Below are 16,099 nucleotides of genomic sequence, written 5' to 3' on the forward strand. Positions count from 1 at the left end.
AGGGACGCCTTTCTTCTCCTTACCATTGACTAGTCTTTTCCTACTCCGTGGAGTTTCACATAAAAACCTAATGGAAACATTGTCCCTTTCACACCTAACCAAGGATCCTCTACAAGCCTTACCAATTCAGAGTCTGAATCAGCCTTTCCCGTGTTGCTCCTTTGTTCTAAAATTACTATGTACATTTTACTTTTTCCATGAGTTGTAGCCTTTGAAAAAATTTATTAGTTTTGTTTTTTAACTGATAGTAAAATTTTAGAAATGTATATATTAGTGGGCTACATATTATCCCTTTAAAAAGATGGCTATCTTGTCATTTCTAAAACATCAATAATTGGATTTCAGGATTGAAACCTCAATCTTGTATTTACTTTATAGTTTTCGTAATGGTGGATCCTATTAAATCCTGGGTGAATATTAAAATTTTTTAAAATAGGGTTGGAGAGATGCTAAGAGGTTAAGAGCACTGGCTGCTCTTCCAGAGGTTCTGAGTTCAATTCCCAGCAACCACATGGTGACTCACAGCCTCTATAATGAGATCTGGTGCCCTCTTCTGGCATGCAGTCATACATGGAGACAGAATGTTATATTAATAAATGTTAAACTAATAAATAAACAAATCTTTTAGAAGACATTGTAAAATAAAATATCTGGTGTGATAGGTATTAGATTCTCAGAAATCAGTACCTTCAACGGCCTACTTGGGAATTGGGGTTCTAACATCTCATTTTGAGTAACACTGCGCCAGGGGATGTTTTAGTTAGCCCCACATACTGGGGACAGGGGATCTGATACTTTACAATTGTTTAGTTGTTTCATTTGCTGCTTATCACACACGCTACAGTCTAGCCAAACATGGTCACCCACAATGAAATGAAAGACGAGGACTCAGTTGGGCACCTGTTGGCTTTTCCTAAAGCCTTCTACACATAGCAGAGCCTGGCTCAAGGGGAGGAATACTTTCAGAGTACCCCAAACCTTTAGGTCTACTGGCTTTGCTATTCAAGGTTTTTCACGATCTTCTCAGTTACTCATCATAGCTGCCTTGGTCCTTAACCTGTGGGTGCATATTGTGGTGAGCTCTTATACTGACAAGGGTCTCAGTAGCTTTGGAAAAGGACTTCTTTAGAGTTAGGCTAGATCCTCGGGCTCTGTTGCCAATGTAGAAGTGAGCGGCATTTATCTGAGTCTCTGCTGTTACTTTGTTTCAAGGGAGTAAAGCTAACTCCAGATTTCTCCAAGGCCCTTGGGCTTTCTTCCACACATCATTTTCTAGCTCTCTCCATCTTGAAGGAGTTGTGCTCAAAGATTTGCTAGTGCCACCTTTGTCGTAATGCCTTGGCTGGAATGTTCAATTATCTCACATATATATTTTCTATTAGTTCTTCTGTTGCTTTGCTGTGTCTCAAACTAGAGAACGCTTTAATATGTTCTCAGTAGCAGGTTGCTAACATCAACAGAAATCTTTACGTGGAAACAGGGTCATCCACAAAGAAGGACATCTCTACAGGAAGCACTTCCCAGTCATTCAAATGACCTATACCAGTCCTATCTACCAGTCCACCACATAGTTATGTGTGTATCTGCCTCCACAAAGATTTGTGCATATTTACATGAGTAAAAAATGAATAATTAAGGTTATTAGGAAAAAATGAAAACAAGGATAGGAAAACTGAGTCTTATTTGAAAAAGTTCTTACCTATGCCTATATCCTAAAACATTTTACCCATGTTTTCCTCTAACCATTTTAAAGTTTCTGCTCTTAAATTAAGGTCTTTGCTCTATTTCAAATTGATTTTTATGTTGAGTGAGATTCTGGGATTGAGTTCTTCACTGGGTATAATTTTTCCCAGCACCATTTGTAGAAGTGGTATCTTCTTCAGTGTATGTTTTTGATACCTTTATCAAAGATTGGGTGGCACTCACTGTGTAGATTTATTTCTGGTTCCTCTATTATATTCTATATATTTATATGTCAGTGGCTTGTTCTTTCTGTTGTTATGATTTATATAATACAACTAAATCTGTAGACTGCTTTTGGTAATATGACCCTTTTTACAATATTAATTCTGCTAATCCAGCAGCTTGAAAGATCTTCCCATCTTTTTTTTAATTTTATTTATTTATTGTGTATATAGTGTTCTGCCTGATTGTGTATGCTTGCATGCCAGAAGAGGGCACCAGATCTCATTACAGATGGTTGTAAGCCACAATAAGGTTGCTGAGAATTGAACTCAGGACCTCTGGAAGAACAGCCAGTACTTTTAACCTCTGAGTTATCTCGCTAACACCCCTTCCCATCTTTTGATACCTTCTTCATTTTCCTTGGAATTTTAATGTTTTTATTGAGCAGCCTTTCCTTGGTTATATTTTATTTCTTAGGTGTTTGGGGGGATTGTTTTGTTTTGGGAAGACAATTCTTTGTTTTGAAACAAGATCTAACTATGTAGATGTTCTGAAACTCACTGTGTAGACCAGGCTAGCCTTGACTTGAATGCACAGAAATACCTCTGTCTCTGGAGTGCTGAAATTAAAGCCCTGAACCATCGTGCTCCACTTATAGGTATTTTTAACTGTAATTCTGTTGTAAATGGGATGTTTTTCCTGATTTCTTTCTTCATAACTTCATTACTGACATAAAGGAAAGCTACTGAATTTTGTACATTAATTTTGTATCCTGATACTTTGCAGTCTTCTTTTGCTTCTTTGTACCTTGTTGGGGGCATTGATCATTTTCACCAGTAAATTCTGAAATCTTCCTTCACCATTTTATCCAATCCATCATCTCTGAGTTCAGTAGTTAAAGAGCCATACTCCTTTGGAGGGGTGCTGACCGTGTGTTAATCCGCTGTAACCCATACTTTCATTGCGTTAAATATTGCTTCTGTATTTGTGTGGCCATCTTCTTATTGAACAGCTCACTTTTGACGCCTTGCACCTCCAGTGTGGCTCATGTTGGATAGGACAAACAATAGTAGCCTGTCACCATAACACCAAACAATATACGATACAGACATTCATAAAAAAAAAAAAGAAAAGAAAAGCCAACTAACATGTAATTCTTGACTATTAAGTCAGAAAATGGGGAAACTATTGTAAGTTTTGCTATTAAGTTAAATTTTATTTAGGATCAAAGCTGTAAATAAAACCAATGAGGGAATGGGACAGGGAGAAGGGGAAATGGAGGAGAAGCAAAGTTAAATAAACCAAAGAAAGGGAGAGCAGTAGAGGAAAGTGTAATGGAGGGAAAGAGGGAAGAACAGGAAATTGGGAAAAATGAAGAAAGACTTCCAGACACTGAGAAAACCCATTGTCAAAATTAGGTAAGTAGATAAGTCGACAAAAGAAGAGAAATTAAAATCCGAGATGTTTTTGGTTTCTTGTTTGTTCCTGTTTTTAGCCAATGTGTACAAACACTACTAAAAGTGTAGTAAGAAGAAAAACTGAAGTGGGCGATCCGAAGAGACTGACTGCAGGAAACAACATGCATAGGCAAAACTGTGTGAATGTATAAAGAGGAATAAAATAAATACATAAATCCCTTTAAAATATGATAAAGTAAAATAGTAGTAAAGTGTTTAAAGGGGATTTGGTACGCACAACCTCTCCTTGTGCTGGGATTGTCGGGCTTATGGACGAGACAGTCTGAAGCATGCTGTCATGATTGCTGGGCATCCGCATGTGCCTCTGCCTGTAACATGCAGAAAACACTGTCTCCTTGAGGTCGGTCAGCACCTCTGGCTCCTGGAATCTTTTCTTCTGCAAAGATCCCTGAGCCATGTGGGGAGAGAGGAAATGCAAACATTTGGGGCTAGGTACTCTGATAGCTCTTATTCTCTGCCCTCTCTGAGTTCATTGTTGTCTACCACAAAGAACTTCTCTGATGAGGGATGAGAGATGCGCTGATCTATGGGTGTAGCAATTAATCGTTAACGGAGTTATGATGCTTGCTTCTCCACTAGGGCCCAGGGGACATCGAATTACTGCTGGGAGGGAAAATGTCAGTTTTCTTCATGGAGTGGCTCCAGCTATATTGAAGCACACTCCAGGGCAGGTGCCACACCTAGGACTACTTGGCCAACACTAGCCGGTTTAGGGAATGGGTGGCAAAAATTTGGGTAGGTAGGTGTTGCATGGAGAGCAGGCCCTTGTTCTGTCCTGGCCACCCAGCTAGCTTACACCCGAAATAATCACACAGAAACTGTATTAATTAAATCACTGCCTGGCCCATTATCTCTAGCCTCTTATTGGCTAACTCTCACATCTTGATTTAACCCATTTTTACTAATCTGTATATCACCATGAGGCCGTGGCTTACCAGGAAAGATTCAGCATGTCTGATTCTGGCGGCTTCATGGCCTCTCTCCCTCACTCTGCTTTCTTCCTCCCAGAATTCAGTTCTGTCTCTTCCGCCTACCTAAGTTCTGCCCTATCAGCTAGGCCAAGGGAGTTTCTTTATCCATTAACCAATAAAAGCAACACACAAACAGAAGGAACTCCTTACACCAGGTAGGGATGTGGAGGAGAATCTGAAAGGACTCGGGAGAGGGCAATGGATATGATCAGAGTGCACTGTGTGAAAGTCTCAAAGAATTAATAAAAGCATTATTTTAAAAAATAAATAAATAAATACAGGGAAACACAAGGGACAAAAGACAGAGGAGGGAGGTGAAGGGTTAGAGCGACTTATTTCTGGAACCTTGGAAATGGGAGAATGTCGGGTATATACAACGAGAAGAGGATGAGCCAGATCCCTGAAGATTTTACTTCCTATGGTTTATGCAGGCACTGAGCCTCTGGGGACAGGCCTCTCATACCTTAGCTTCCCTTCTTTGCACACCAGGGGCCTCTGCTGGCCACGCTTAGCTTTGCCGTCTATAGACGAGGCAGGTTCTCCCATTCCCCCCAAGAGTCCTCCTTTCACACCCCATGTGCTGGCTAATGTTCTAGCTCAGAGGTTCCTCTCAAGTCCACCGGGAGTAGAAGAAACAATCATACCACTGAGATTTATACAGGTGGATCTGTCTTTGCGCTTTGTTGCATCCCTGATGGAGGGATGCAGCTTTAGATGTCAAGGGGTCGGCTGCAACCTCATAGTAGCTCCAGGGGCTGATCTACTTGATGACCTTGAGCTCAAGGCTATTAAGGTCCTCAGCTGATAAATTCTGCTGCCAGCCACTGAGGGTGGTGCTGTCTTTTCCTATACACTTCATTTTCTGGCCCTCTGCTACCTGCCAGCATTCAGCCCTCTGTTCTCTACAGCTGCCTCCCAGGGTTGTCTCACCCTTGGTGCCAGGGCCAGTTGAATCTGACTCCTCAGCTCGTGATTCTTCCCTTGTCTGTAGCTGCCCAGTAGCCAAGTTTTGAAGGACAGACTCCCTTGGGATGGGAGGACCTTTCTGAGTTGGCTGAACTCTCTCCAGCTGAGGACTCTTCCCAGCAAAGAAGTCACTGTCTCAGCAAGACCTACAAGTGGGTCTGAGGCTCATGAGAACCATGGCTTTGTCTATGGATGGGACTGCCAGTCTCTTCTCTCCAGAGACAGTCAGTGATGTCACTTTCCAGATGACATTTCTGTTTCTGCTGCCCTGCGCCAGGGAGCCCCACCGCTGGTGCTGTGTTCTGCAAGGCACCCCTCTTTTTTGGTGTGTCGCCTTTCTGTTCCTCTGCACCTTTCAACGTCCTGTCACCCCCCGTGTGGATTTCCAGAGCTCATCCTTAGTAATAGTCTTTCTCTTTTCCTGGCACCTCTTCTCAGGGTCCCAGGGAGGTAGCTTCTAGCCAGCCATCTGACGCGGAAGTTACTCCTTGGGAAGTTTTTATTTCTAATTTTCTGTGTATTCCCTTGTCGTCTTCCTCGGCATTTAATCATCTATACTCTAAGAACATTCTCTTCCACTGTCCATTTTCCAGATCCGGTTGTAGACATCCTGAGAATGGGGGAGGAAAACCACAAAGATGCAAATATTTATTTCACACGGCTCGGGAAGACATATTGAAATCCTCACTTTGAGATCTTTGTGCCTAAGTAGTGCAAGCGGTTTCCTGGCCCTTAAATGATTGCTACTCTAAAAAGAAGCCCTGGATACACCAGGGGGGGTGGGATTTAATAGATGCACTGAAACCAACCCATAAGTACTGTTTCCTTATTTACCTCAGTCCAGAGCACCTTGCGAAAATGTCCCATTCAGAGTGTCGTAGGCACAGTGTTTTGCAGATCCTAAAAGACAAAGGAACTGGGCTTTATTGAGTTTAAAAACAATAACCTTTAGCCCCTGTTCGTGTGGCAATGACCAACTCAGTGAAAAAAAAAAGATAAGAAAGGAGGAGAGAGAAGAAGGAGGGAAAAGGTAGAGGGAGGGAAGGAGGGAGAGAGGGAGGGAAGGAAAAGAAAGAGAGAAAGAAGGAAGTAGGGAAGCAAGTGGCCTATCTCACAGTCCTTCAATTTACCCAGTGTGCAGGGTGTTAGAATTCCTCTCCAAGCCCTCAGGTACTCCTGCCAGAACACTTAATAGGAATACCTGCAGAACCCCAGATAGTCTGTGACTGGGGTGGTGACTCAGTTGATAGAGTGTTTGCTATGCTAGCATGAGGAGCTGAGTTCAGAGTCCCCAGCATCCCTGGTAAAACAACAACAATAGCAACATTGTGTGCCTATAATCCCAGACCTGAAGAACTGGAAGCAGGACAATTCCCAGAACTTACTGACCATCCACTCTAGTTAAATTGGTGAACTCTGGGTGCAGTGAGAGACCGTGTCTCAAAGATTAAGGTGGAGCAGTTGACACTCAAAACCAACCTCTGACCTCTACATCCAAGCCTATGTATGTGCGCACATGCGCACACACGTGCACATACACACCCACACACACACACAGTCTCAGCAGAAATTGAATAGAATGGAGAAACTATCAAAATGCCGTTGACATCTATAGCATGCTTGTATATCCTTTGTACCAGTGAAGAAGTGCTGCCCAGAAAGCTGCAGTCAGTAGCCTTAGTGATAAAGAGCAGGCCAGGGCATGAGGCTGAGCAGGAACTTCTGCCCAGCAGTATTAAAGACACGTAACTGGGAAGGAGCTTACCCTTGACTCCTCTTCATACCTAGTTCTGTGGACTTGGAACAGTTCTTATCTTAGTTGGGCTATTGCTGTGATAAAATACCATAACCAAGAGCTTAGGGCTTGTAGTCTATTATCTAGGGAATTCAAGGCAGGAACTAACGCAGAGGCAATGGAGGAAACCTGCTTACTGACTTGCCCTTCATAGCTTGCTCACTCTGCTTTCTTATAGCACCCAGGACTACCTTCCCAGGGATGGCACCACCCACAGCTGGACCCTCCCAATCCGTCAAAAAATGTACCACAGTTTGCCCACGGGCCAGTCTGTTGGGGCTGTTTTCTCAACTGAGGTTGGCTCTTCCCAAATGATTCTATCTTGACATAAGATGAGCCAGTACAGGTCTCTTTTGGAAATATATGCTTTTAACTGACTATAGCTGAGGGGAAAATGATAGTTAATGCACAAATTTTTTTAAAAAGCAACTTAAGCACAGTAGATTTTTATTACAGGGAACAGGTGTAACAAATCATGTGGTTAAGGTGGGTTTTCTCCTATTTTAAAACAAAATTTAGGCTTTATTTCTTGGTGATTCATATTCAAATAGTCATTGTAAATTTGTACAAAGTAATGAATTCTTGCCAAAAAAATATATAAGCAGGTTAACAAACAGCCTTTTTCACCTAAAATAAGATTTTTATTTTCACCAAATATCCCCAGAAAAGTGTTCAGCTCTGGATTTCTGGTTTCTCATGTGGGATGCCATAGAAGCTCTTCAAAAACTTGGTACAAACCTTCCTTCAGCTTTCATGCCTAAGAGTGAGGTAGTTTCTTTGGTGGTTGACCACATCTCTGATCTTGGTTTACATTGCTTGGTTTCTAAATAAATCTTAATTTTCCATCTTCTCCCTTCTCATGTACCCACAGAAAACTGTTCTCCCAGGAGAATCAGACTCAGAACTATACAAAATCTACTCTAATCTAAGCGACAAAAGATACCAATAGCTTCCTGCTTGGAATGAATTTATTTCATTACAAACAGCTGTCGATTTTATTATGGAAAGCATCCCTTGGATGAATGCTTTTGAATGCCATCTGGCATTAGTTCCTTTTGTATTCTAAAATACAAAGTAACGCCAAGAAAGACAGCTCCCCACAACACAGCTTATGTCATCTCAGGGAAACAAAAAGAGCCTCCGGAAAAGCTGTATCATCTTTTTCTATCTAGATACTTTTTTCATAATACCTGTAGTTTTTCAATGGAAAAACTTTATTAAATTAAAATCAGAAATTCTATATTTAAACTAATAAATTATGTTTTAATCAGTACTGACGCTCACAACCTGGATCTCTTTTAACTTTGTTTGTTTTAAAAATGGATCTTACGTTGTAGTTCAGACTGCCCTAGAAGTTACTTTGTAACCCAGATTAGCCTAAAATCATGACAATCCTCCTGCCTTGGTCTCCTTAGTGTTACAATTACTGGTGTCAGCCACCACTGCCTTCAGACCCCAGCCTTTTCACTTAAAAATCTACCACCAATACCTCGGAAAGAATGTGACAGTGGCCCCCCAGAGAGAAACTTAGACGTGACCTCTGAGGAAAGCCACTCCATTGGAACAGCTGGCTAGTCTGGAACGGAGATAGTAGAGCAGATTTCAAATGAACAACGCCCAGGCTCCTTACGTTTAGTCATATTGGTACCTTTTACTGAGCCAAAAAAAAATGTTTGTCTGATGCCCACCCCTGCTTTGTGAGGTGACCATTTTCCTTCTGCCATTTAGCAAGTAGGTAAGTGGAGTGAGTCTTGGAGTTTGGATGTCTTGGCCACATCACACAAAATGCAGGTAGCAGACTGACACATCATTCCTAGCGTGACCACAGAGGATGTGGAGTATGAAGCAGTAGTGGAGACACGCATGAGCGTTTGTTTCCCTCCAATGTCACGGAGAGAACCTGCAGGGGTGTGCTGCTACCCATGCAAGATTTTCTCTCTTTTTAGTTTTCTATTATAGCAGGTAACATCAAGAAAAATGCATGAAATTTTATGGCTTTGCACCTAGCACTCATAAACCGGTTTCTAATACCATTCTTCAGTCAAAAAGAAGCAAGGTCCTTTGGGTAAATGACTGAATCTAGGGTTGAAGAGGGGAAAGGTGAGCCTGTGGTGTCCTACAACACAGGACGTGATCAAAAGCAGAACAACAAATCACCCAAGCAAACCGACTGGAGTCTACAAAGAAGCGTTGCCAAGGGAGCGCCTAGTGGCCAAAGCAACTCAAGGAAGGAGTGTTATTACCTACTCAAGGCACCATCTAAATATCCCCAAGGCCATCCAGTAAGGAGCTGCTGTGTAAACTTGATGAGTAGGCAAACATGGGGAGAAGATATAGGTCTCCCTTGCAAAATGATTCCAAAAAATGTGATTTATGTAGCTTCTCAATTCCTTAAGAGGTAGGACATAACACCCTTCTCCTTCAATGTAATATAGACACAGTGACTTGCTTCCAATTAGTATATATGGAAAAGAACTTTAATTACTACTAATAATATTAATAGTATTAATAGAATGGGACACGAGAAACACTGTCATGTTTAAGGTCGGCATCAGTGGGTTGCCATGTTGGGAGTATGTGCAGTTTATAAAGGGTGTTAATAATGATACTTAATCTCACCCATCCCCATGATCTTCATCTAATTTTGAGCAAAATGCCAGACAAATGCTAGTCTTTATACAAAAACTTCGTTGTACTTCCCCAAACTGTCAAGATGATTAAAAGCCTGCCTATGGTCAGGCACCTTGATAAATATAAGATTGTAGAATATGGTTATAAATAAATTACCTCAGCCGGTCGGTGGCGGCACTCGGGAAGCAGAAGCTACTGTGTGTGAAGAAGATTTTGTGTTGGTCCCCTTCTGATTATAAGACAATTTATAAGTAACTTTTTATCTGTTTTCATCAGGTTTATAATTGGAGATTTGCTGGATTCTGAAAATGATATCTTTGAGAAGTCCAAAGAATGCGACCCTCATGGGTCAGATGAGTCCCAGAAGGCCTTCGACCATGGGACCGAGCTCATCCCGTGGTACGTGCTGTCCATCCAAGCTGATGTGCACCAGTTCCTATTGCAGGGGGCCACTGTCATCCACTATGACCAGGACACACATCTCTCTGCCCGCTGCTTTCTCCAATTACAGCCTGACAATAGTACCTTAACCTGGATGAAGCCTCCCACCGCCTCCCCGGCCGGTGCCAGACCCAAGCTTGGTATGCTTAGCAATATGTCTGAGCCTGGCAAGTTCCCATCACTAGGCAATGCTGGGCTGAGTGGCCTGACCGAGGGAATCCTGGATCTGTTTTCTGTGAAGGCAGTGTACATGGGACACCCAGGCATTGATATACACACTGTGTGTGTTCAGAACAAACTGAGCAGCCTGCTTCTCTCCGAGGCTGGAGTGACCCTGCTCTATGGGCTCCAGACTACCGACAATAGACTTTTGCACTTTGTGGCACCGAAGCACACAGCTAAGATGCTTTTTAGTGGACTGCTGGAGCTCACGACAGCTGTGAGAAAGATCAGGCGGTTCCCTGACCAAAGACAGCAGTGGCTTCGGAAACAGTATGTCAGCCTCTATCAGGTAAGGGATGCGTCCAGCCCTCTCCCTCGAGTAATGCAACCCTCGGGAGCACACAGTTGGCGTTAAAACTACTGGGTTTGCAGACCTGTCGCTTACTCCGTGAAAACTTGGACAGCTTTCTTTAGCCTCCCAGGGCCATGGTTTCCCCATATGAAAACTGAAAATGAACTGGACTTGTGCATAATTTGTCTCCAAGACTTTTCTGAGCTCATAGCGTGTAAAGACAATGTGTAAATGAATATGCATGTCTGTTATTATTATATATGAAAGCAATGAAGGCAGAGGCAGGTGGATCTCTGGGAGTTCGAGGCCAGCCTGGTCTACAGAGCTAGTTCCAGGACAGGCTCCAAAGCCACAGAGAAACCCTGTCTCGAAAAAACAAAAAAAAAAAAAAAAAAAAAAAAAAAAAAGAAAGCAATGACTGTGGTCATTGAAGTTCTCACGTCTGCAAAGAAGCCAATTGATGCAGGCATTCACCAATTTAGCTGAAAGCTCTGTGAGTCAGACATGCAGGCACACGCCTATCATCCCAACCCTTGGGAGGATGAGGAAGGCTAAAGAGAAGGCTTTGATAACTAATTTATGCAAGCTGGCTTCCCTAGCTTCTTCCGAAAGTGTAACCCAAGGGATTTTTAATTAATTAGTATGATGTTTTTGCCCCCATGCTAGGGGCCTCCTTAGGAAGGTCACAGGCCACTAGGAGCTTGAAGACATTTTTGAGGACTTTGTTGAACTCAGCTGTTCCTGCAGTCCCTGCATTGGCTATTTTTCTCACTGCCGTGACAAAATGCCTTGCCACAGCGACTTAACGATGAAAGGGTTTGCTTCAGCTCACAATTTGAGGGTGCGGTTCATCGTGACAGGGAAGTGACAGCAATGGGAGCATAAGGCCGCTGGTCACATTGCGTCTGCAGTCAGAGACAAAGAGACACGAATGCTGGTGCTCAGCTCACTGTCTCCTTTTTCTGCAGTCCAGGACCCCAGCCAGTGGAATAGTGCTGCTCACGTGTGGAGCGGCTCTTAACTCCTCCCTTAACCCAGTCTGGAAAGCCCCTCATAGAAATGCCCAGAGATTTTTTTTTCTTCCAACTAGCTCTTCAGGCTCAAAACTCCCAGTGGAACACACAGGAAGCAGGTACTTTTATTTGCATTTTAGATGAATTAACTAGACCTGGCTCTGTGATATATAACATTAGAATATTAAGTAAGTGGGTTATACATATTAACACAATGCTCTGCCTTGCACTACTACCAACTTTTTTTTAATTTATAAGTTAAATATTTTGAACATCTGTGGGATTTTCTCCAAAACTCTAGGAACAACTCTATAAAAACATTACTTTATCCCAAGTTTGGAAAAAGTGTACATAGAAAATAAAAATAAACTTTTCGATTTCATAGTGAAAAACATAACAAAAGCCAGAAAACTATTCAATGACAACCGGGGAAACAATCAGCCCGCCAACAGGAAGTCCCCAGAGTCCAAACAGAGGCACACATAGGTGGCCAGATCATGCTTCTTTCTGTAAATGCCTGAGCTTATTCACCTCTGGGAATCAACTGGGACCATTAATATTGACTACCTGTTGCTGCTCGCTTGTGTGTTCAGCGTATGGTTCTTTGTAGGAGGATGGTCGGTATGAAGGCCCAACCTTGGCTCATGCTGTGGAGTTGTTTGGTGGCAGACGATGGAACGCAAGAAACCCCAGCCCTGGGATGTCAGCAAAGAATGCTGAGAAGCCCAGCATGCAGAGAAACAACACCTTGGGCATAAGCACCACCAAGAAAAAGAAGAAGATGCTCATGAGGGTAGAGTAACTTTGTTTATTAACCATACCTGGCCTTTTAGGACTACCATGGGGTCTACACCGCCATAAGCCACGTGAGGTTATTTGAGTTGTGGGCAAGAAAAATTACGAAACAATGGTACAAGAACTTGACATGTACCTCACAGGTGCCAGGGTCAGTGTCAGAAATCAGGCAAGGAGAAGGCTCCAGGGAAAAACCAAGGACCTTAAAAGTCTGCATTGGCTCAAACCCCGTGCGTGGCAAATGTGAGTCATTGTTAGGTCGCCTGCAAAGAGCTGTATCAGTAGAGAAGTGAGCACCACAGGGGAGAAGCAGTAAGAAAGGACCTCAGAGTGGCTGGCTCACAGTGGGTCTTGAAGTGTGTCCGGGAGGTTTCCAAACAAAACACAAAGGAAAGCATCGGCGGCCACGGGGGAACCAGCAGAGAGGCTCAAAGGCTTCGCTTATTGCTCTCACATACAGAAGTGTGTGTGAAAGGCTAGGGTACCATTTCTGTGGTGGGTAAAGGAGGACTGGAAAAGAAAGCAGAAGCAGGCATGGTGGCTCACTCATGTAACCCCAACGTAGCGAAGCTGGGGCAGGAGGATTGCAGTAAGTTCAGGCTACAGAGTAAGACATTTGTGTCCAAATAAAATCACCCCCCAATAAAAGCAGAAAGATCACATTATGAAGATCCACAATGTTAAAAACATAGTAGCACTGAATATTGTTGGCTATATTTTCATTATGGCATAATGTATTTCTTTCATAGCTATCTAAAACCGTCCTGTGCTTTGCTCATGAAGATTCATAGAACTTCATTGCTTCTTATTGTGTCTGTCCCCAGAGATTCCAGGAGTGTGGGGGGTTTTTTAGCCTCCTTTTCTTGGGGGACACTGCTTCATACTGAAGAGCACACTAGATAAAATGACCTTAGGTCACCTGGGCAGCCTTAACGTAGCTCTTTACTGGTCTCACGAGGTGAGACAAGATTGAAGGACCTAGGTCAGAAAACAGAAACCCGCCTGAACTGAACAAAGCCTTGGGGGAGAGCAATATAGTCCAGGAGCCATGGTAAGGTTTCTGTTCCCAGGGAGAGAGCGGAGAGGCAACCGACGACGAGATGGTGACCCGCAAGGCCAAGATGTACAGGGAGTGTCGAAGCCGGAGCGGTTCTGACCCCCAGGACGTGAACGAGCAAGAAGAGTTGGGTAATGCACTGTGCTCACATCTGAACCTTTCTGTTTTACTTTTATGGGGAAAAAAAAAACTCCTTAGATTTGGCTTTTTGCTGTGATTTCAATTTGATATTATGGGAATTCCTTTTTTCACATCTCTCTAAAAACATTTTGTGTGTGCACACACGGCCTCTCCAGAGGCCAGAAGAAGGCATCAGATCCCCTGGAGCTGGAGTTACAGGCCGTTATGAAATGCCTGATGTTGGGTGCTAGAAATGGAACTTGAGTCCCCTGTAAGACCGGCAAGTGCTCCTAATTTCTGAGCCATCTCTTAGCCCATGCTGGGAATCCTTCGTCCTGAGAATTACTTGTCTTGATGAGATGTAAAACCTGAGAGGCATTTCTACGAGCACACTCTACTTAAAGGAAAAGCCTCCTTAACCTGCCATTACTGGTAGATAATATTAGCTATCCAGGGTACAACTGACTGGGTGTTAATGCTTTTAAGAATATGCCTGGATGTCACAACCACACCCATGATCGGGTCATTTCTATATTCTTTGCCGAGGCCTTGGGCTCTGTGTACTTTTTTAAGCTCCCAGGTTAACTTGTAGCCAGCTGAGAACCCACCAGATTGGCCCATCCATCAAAGTATTCAGATGTTTCTTATATAAAAATCAGTTGTGTGGATTGTTTTGCTGGCTTTTAAGGGAAAGTAGGCGCTAAGTCATCACCTCTTTTTTTTTTTTTCTTTCATCCCTGCAGAAGCCAATGTCATCACTAACCCTCCCAACCTCCTCCATTCCAGAAGAGCTCACTCTTTGACCACGGCTGGGTCCCCCAACTTGGCTACCGGGATGTCATCTCCCATCAGGCCAGTCTCCTCCCCTGTGCTGTCTTCTTCAAACAAGAGTCCATCCAGGTGGGGCCTTACCATGATGAAACAGGGAATCCCCACGTCAGCCCAGCTGTGCCCATCTCTAGTTCTAACTCATAGTTAAACTGAAAAAAAACCCTAATTGAAAATGATTCTGACTTTCCTGATTCTGTCATCATAGTTTCTCATACTGCTATCATCCCTACTCACCATTGGAGAGAGCAGTTCTTCCGAGGTCCAAGGAAGTAATAAAAAGCCAAGCAGTGATTCTCTAGATCGGCTCCATCTAGTTGGCTAGCCGCTGATCACCTAGAGTCCTTTATCATCAAGCTTCAATTATTCAAAATTAAATTAAATTGGGCAATCCGTTCCTGGATCACATCTTAATTGCACCCCAGGTGGCTAAAGGCTTCTGTAGCTAGAGAACATGTGTGTCACTGAAGCACATTCTATCGGGTAGTCGCATTCCAGGGAACAATGAAATGAGTGTCTGCTGCCGGACCTTGCTGATAGTGAAATACAAGTCACACTTTTTGACTTGCGGTAGAAGTTATGCTTGCCTCGAGAAATAAATGCAAGTATTGCAATGAGTTAGATATCTTTGCCTAAACCCAAAGCTGGGGTTGTTGCAAATGATGGTGTCAGGACCAGAGACTTTTAAAAACCTCTGCCTTTGCTGATCATGACAGCGCTTGTCTTTAATCTTAGCAGTTGAGAGGTAGGATGACCTCTGTGAATTGGAGGCTGGGCTGGCCTACATAGCTAGTACCAGGCTTGCCTGAGCTGCACAGTGAGACCCCCGTCTCAAAAACAAACAAACAAACAAACAAAATCTACATCTTAGAACCAGAAGTAATAATAAGATGAAAAGGGAAGAAAGGGAGCCGAGATGCCACTCCATACACAGCAGCTAAAGAAATGCGAAGATCCAGGCAGAACCAGAGGAAAGCAGGTCCTGTTCCCTGGGCCACAGAGGCTCAGCAGACAGACATTGGCTTTGGAAGCTTTCCTTTCAAGCCACACTATGCACATGTGCACAGATGCACACATGTCCTGTGAAATTGCTCTCGTGAGTCATGCTATTGGTGAGAACTCCACGGGAAATTCTCTTCTGAAGGGACGAGTTCCCTCACACTCTGAGTGGCAATCTTTAACTTTAGCCTTTGTGTCTTCAGTCCCACAGTTAGTAAAGATGGGCCAAAGGCTGGACAGCCCTCTTATTGCTCTTGAAACTGTTCTATAAATCCAGATTTATAGTAAAACTGAAAATAGTTGGGATCCTTTATACTTTGAGCCCATGCTGGAACCTAAATACATAAAATATATAAAATAGTGTGTTTGCCTTTTATTTAAGTCACTGGTGAGCAGAGAAAGGCAGAGAAGAGTGATAAAGAGAAGTCTTTTGAAGGAGAAACTAGCTCACATACCAAGTCTAAAGTCAAAGGCTCAGCCCCAGGGTGCAGGGCCAGTCCCTGCTTACAATTTTAGGATGGATGGAAGGAAGGAAGGAAGGAAGGAAGGAAGGAAGGAAGGAAGGAAGGAAGGAAGGAAGGAAGGA

The 16,099-nt window shown here is 43.2% G+C and overlaps 1 protein-coding gene across 1 annotated transcript in view; it reads left to right on the forward strand.

Annotated features, from left to right (window-relative positions):
• The window catches only part of Plce1 (phospholipase C epsilon 1), a 284,672-nt gene that overhangs the window by 210,587 nt on the left and 57,986 nt on the right, over positions 1-16,099 (forward strand). The window contains exons 9-12 of the mRNA XM_026781331.1: positions 10,023-10,698; positions 12,325-12,507; positions 13,580-13,697; positions 14,430-14,538. Coding sequence (XP_026637132.1) covers positions 10,023-10,698; positions 12,325-12,507; positions 13,580-13,697; positions 14,430-14,538 — 1,086 coding nt within the window. The remainder of the gene's footprint in view (positions 1-10,022; positions 10,699-12,324; positions 12,508-13,579; positions 13,698-14,429; positions 14,539-16,099) is intronic.

The sequence above is a fragment of the Microtus ochrogaster genome, chromosome 8 (assembly GCF_000317375.1).
Source record: "Microtus ochrogaster isolate Prairie Vole_2 chromosome 8, MicOch1.0, whole genome shotgun sequence".
Lineage (NCBI taxonomy): Eukaryota > Metazoa > Chordata > Mammalia > Rodentia > Cricetidae > Microtus > Microtus ochrogaster.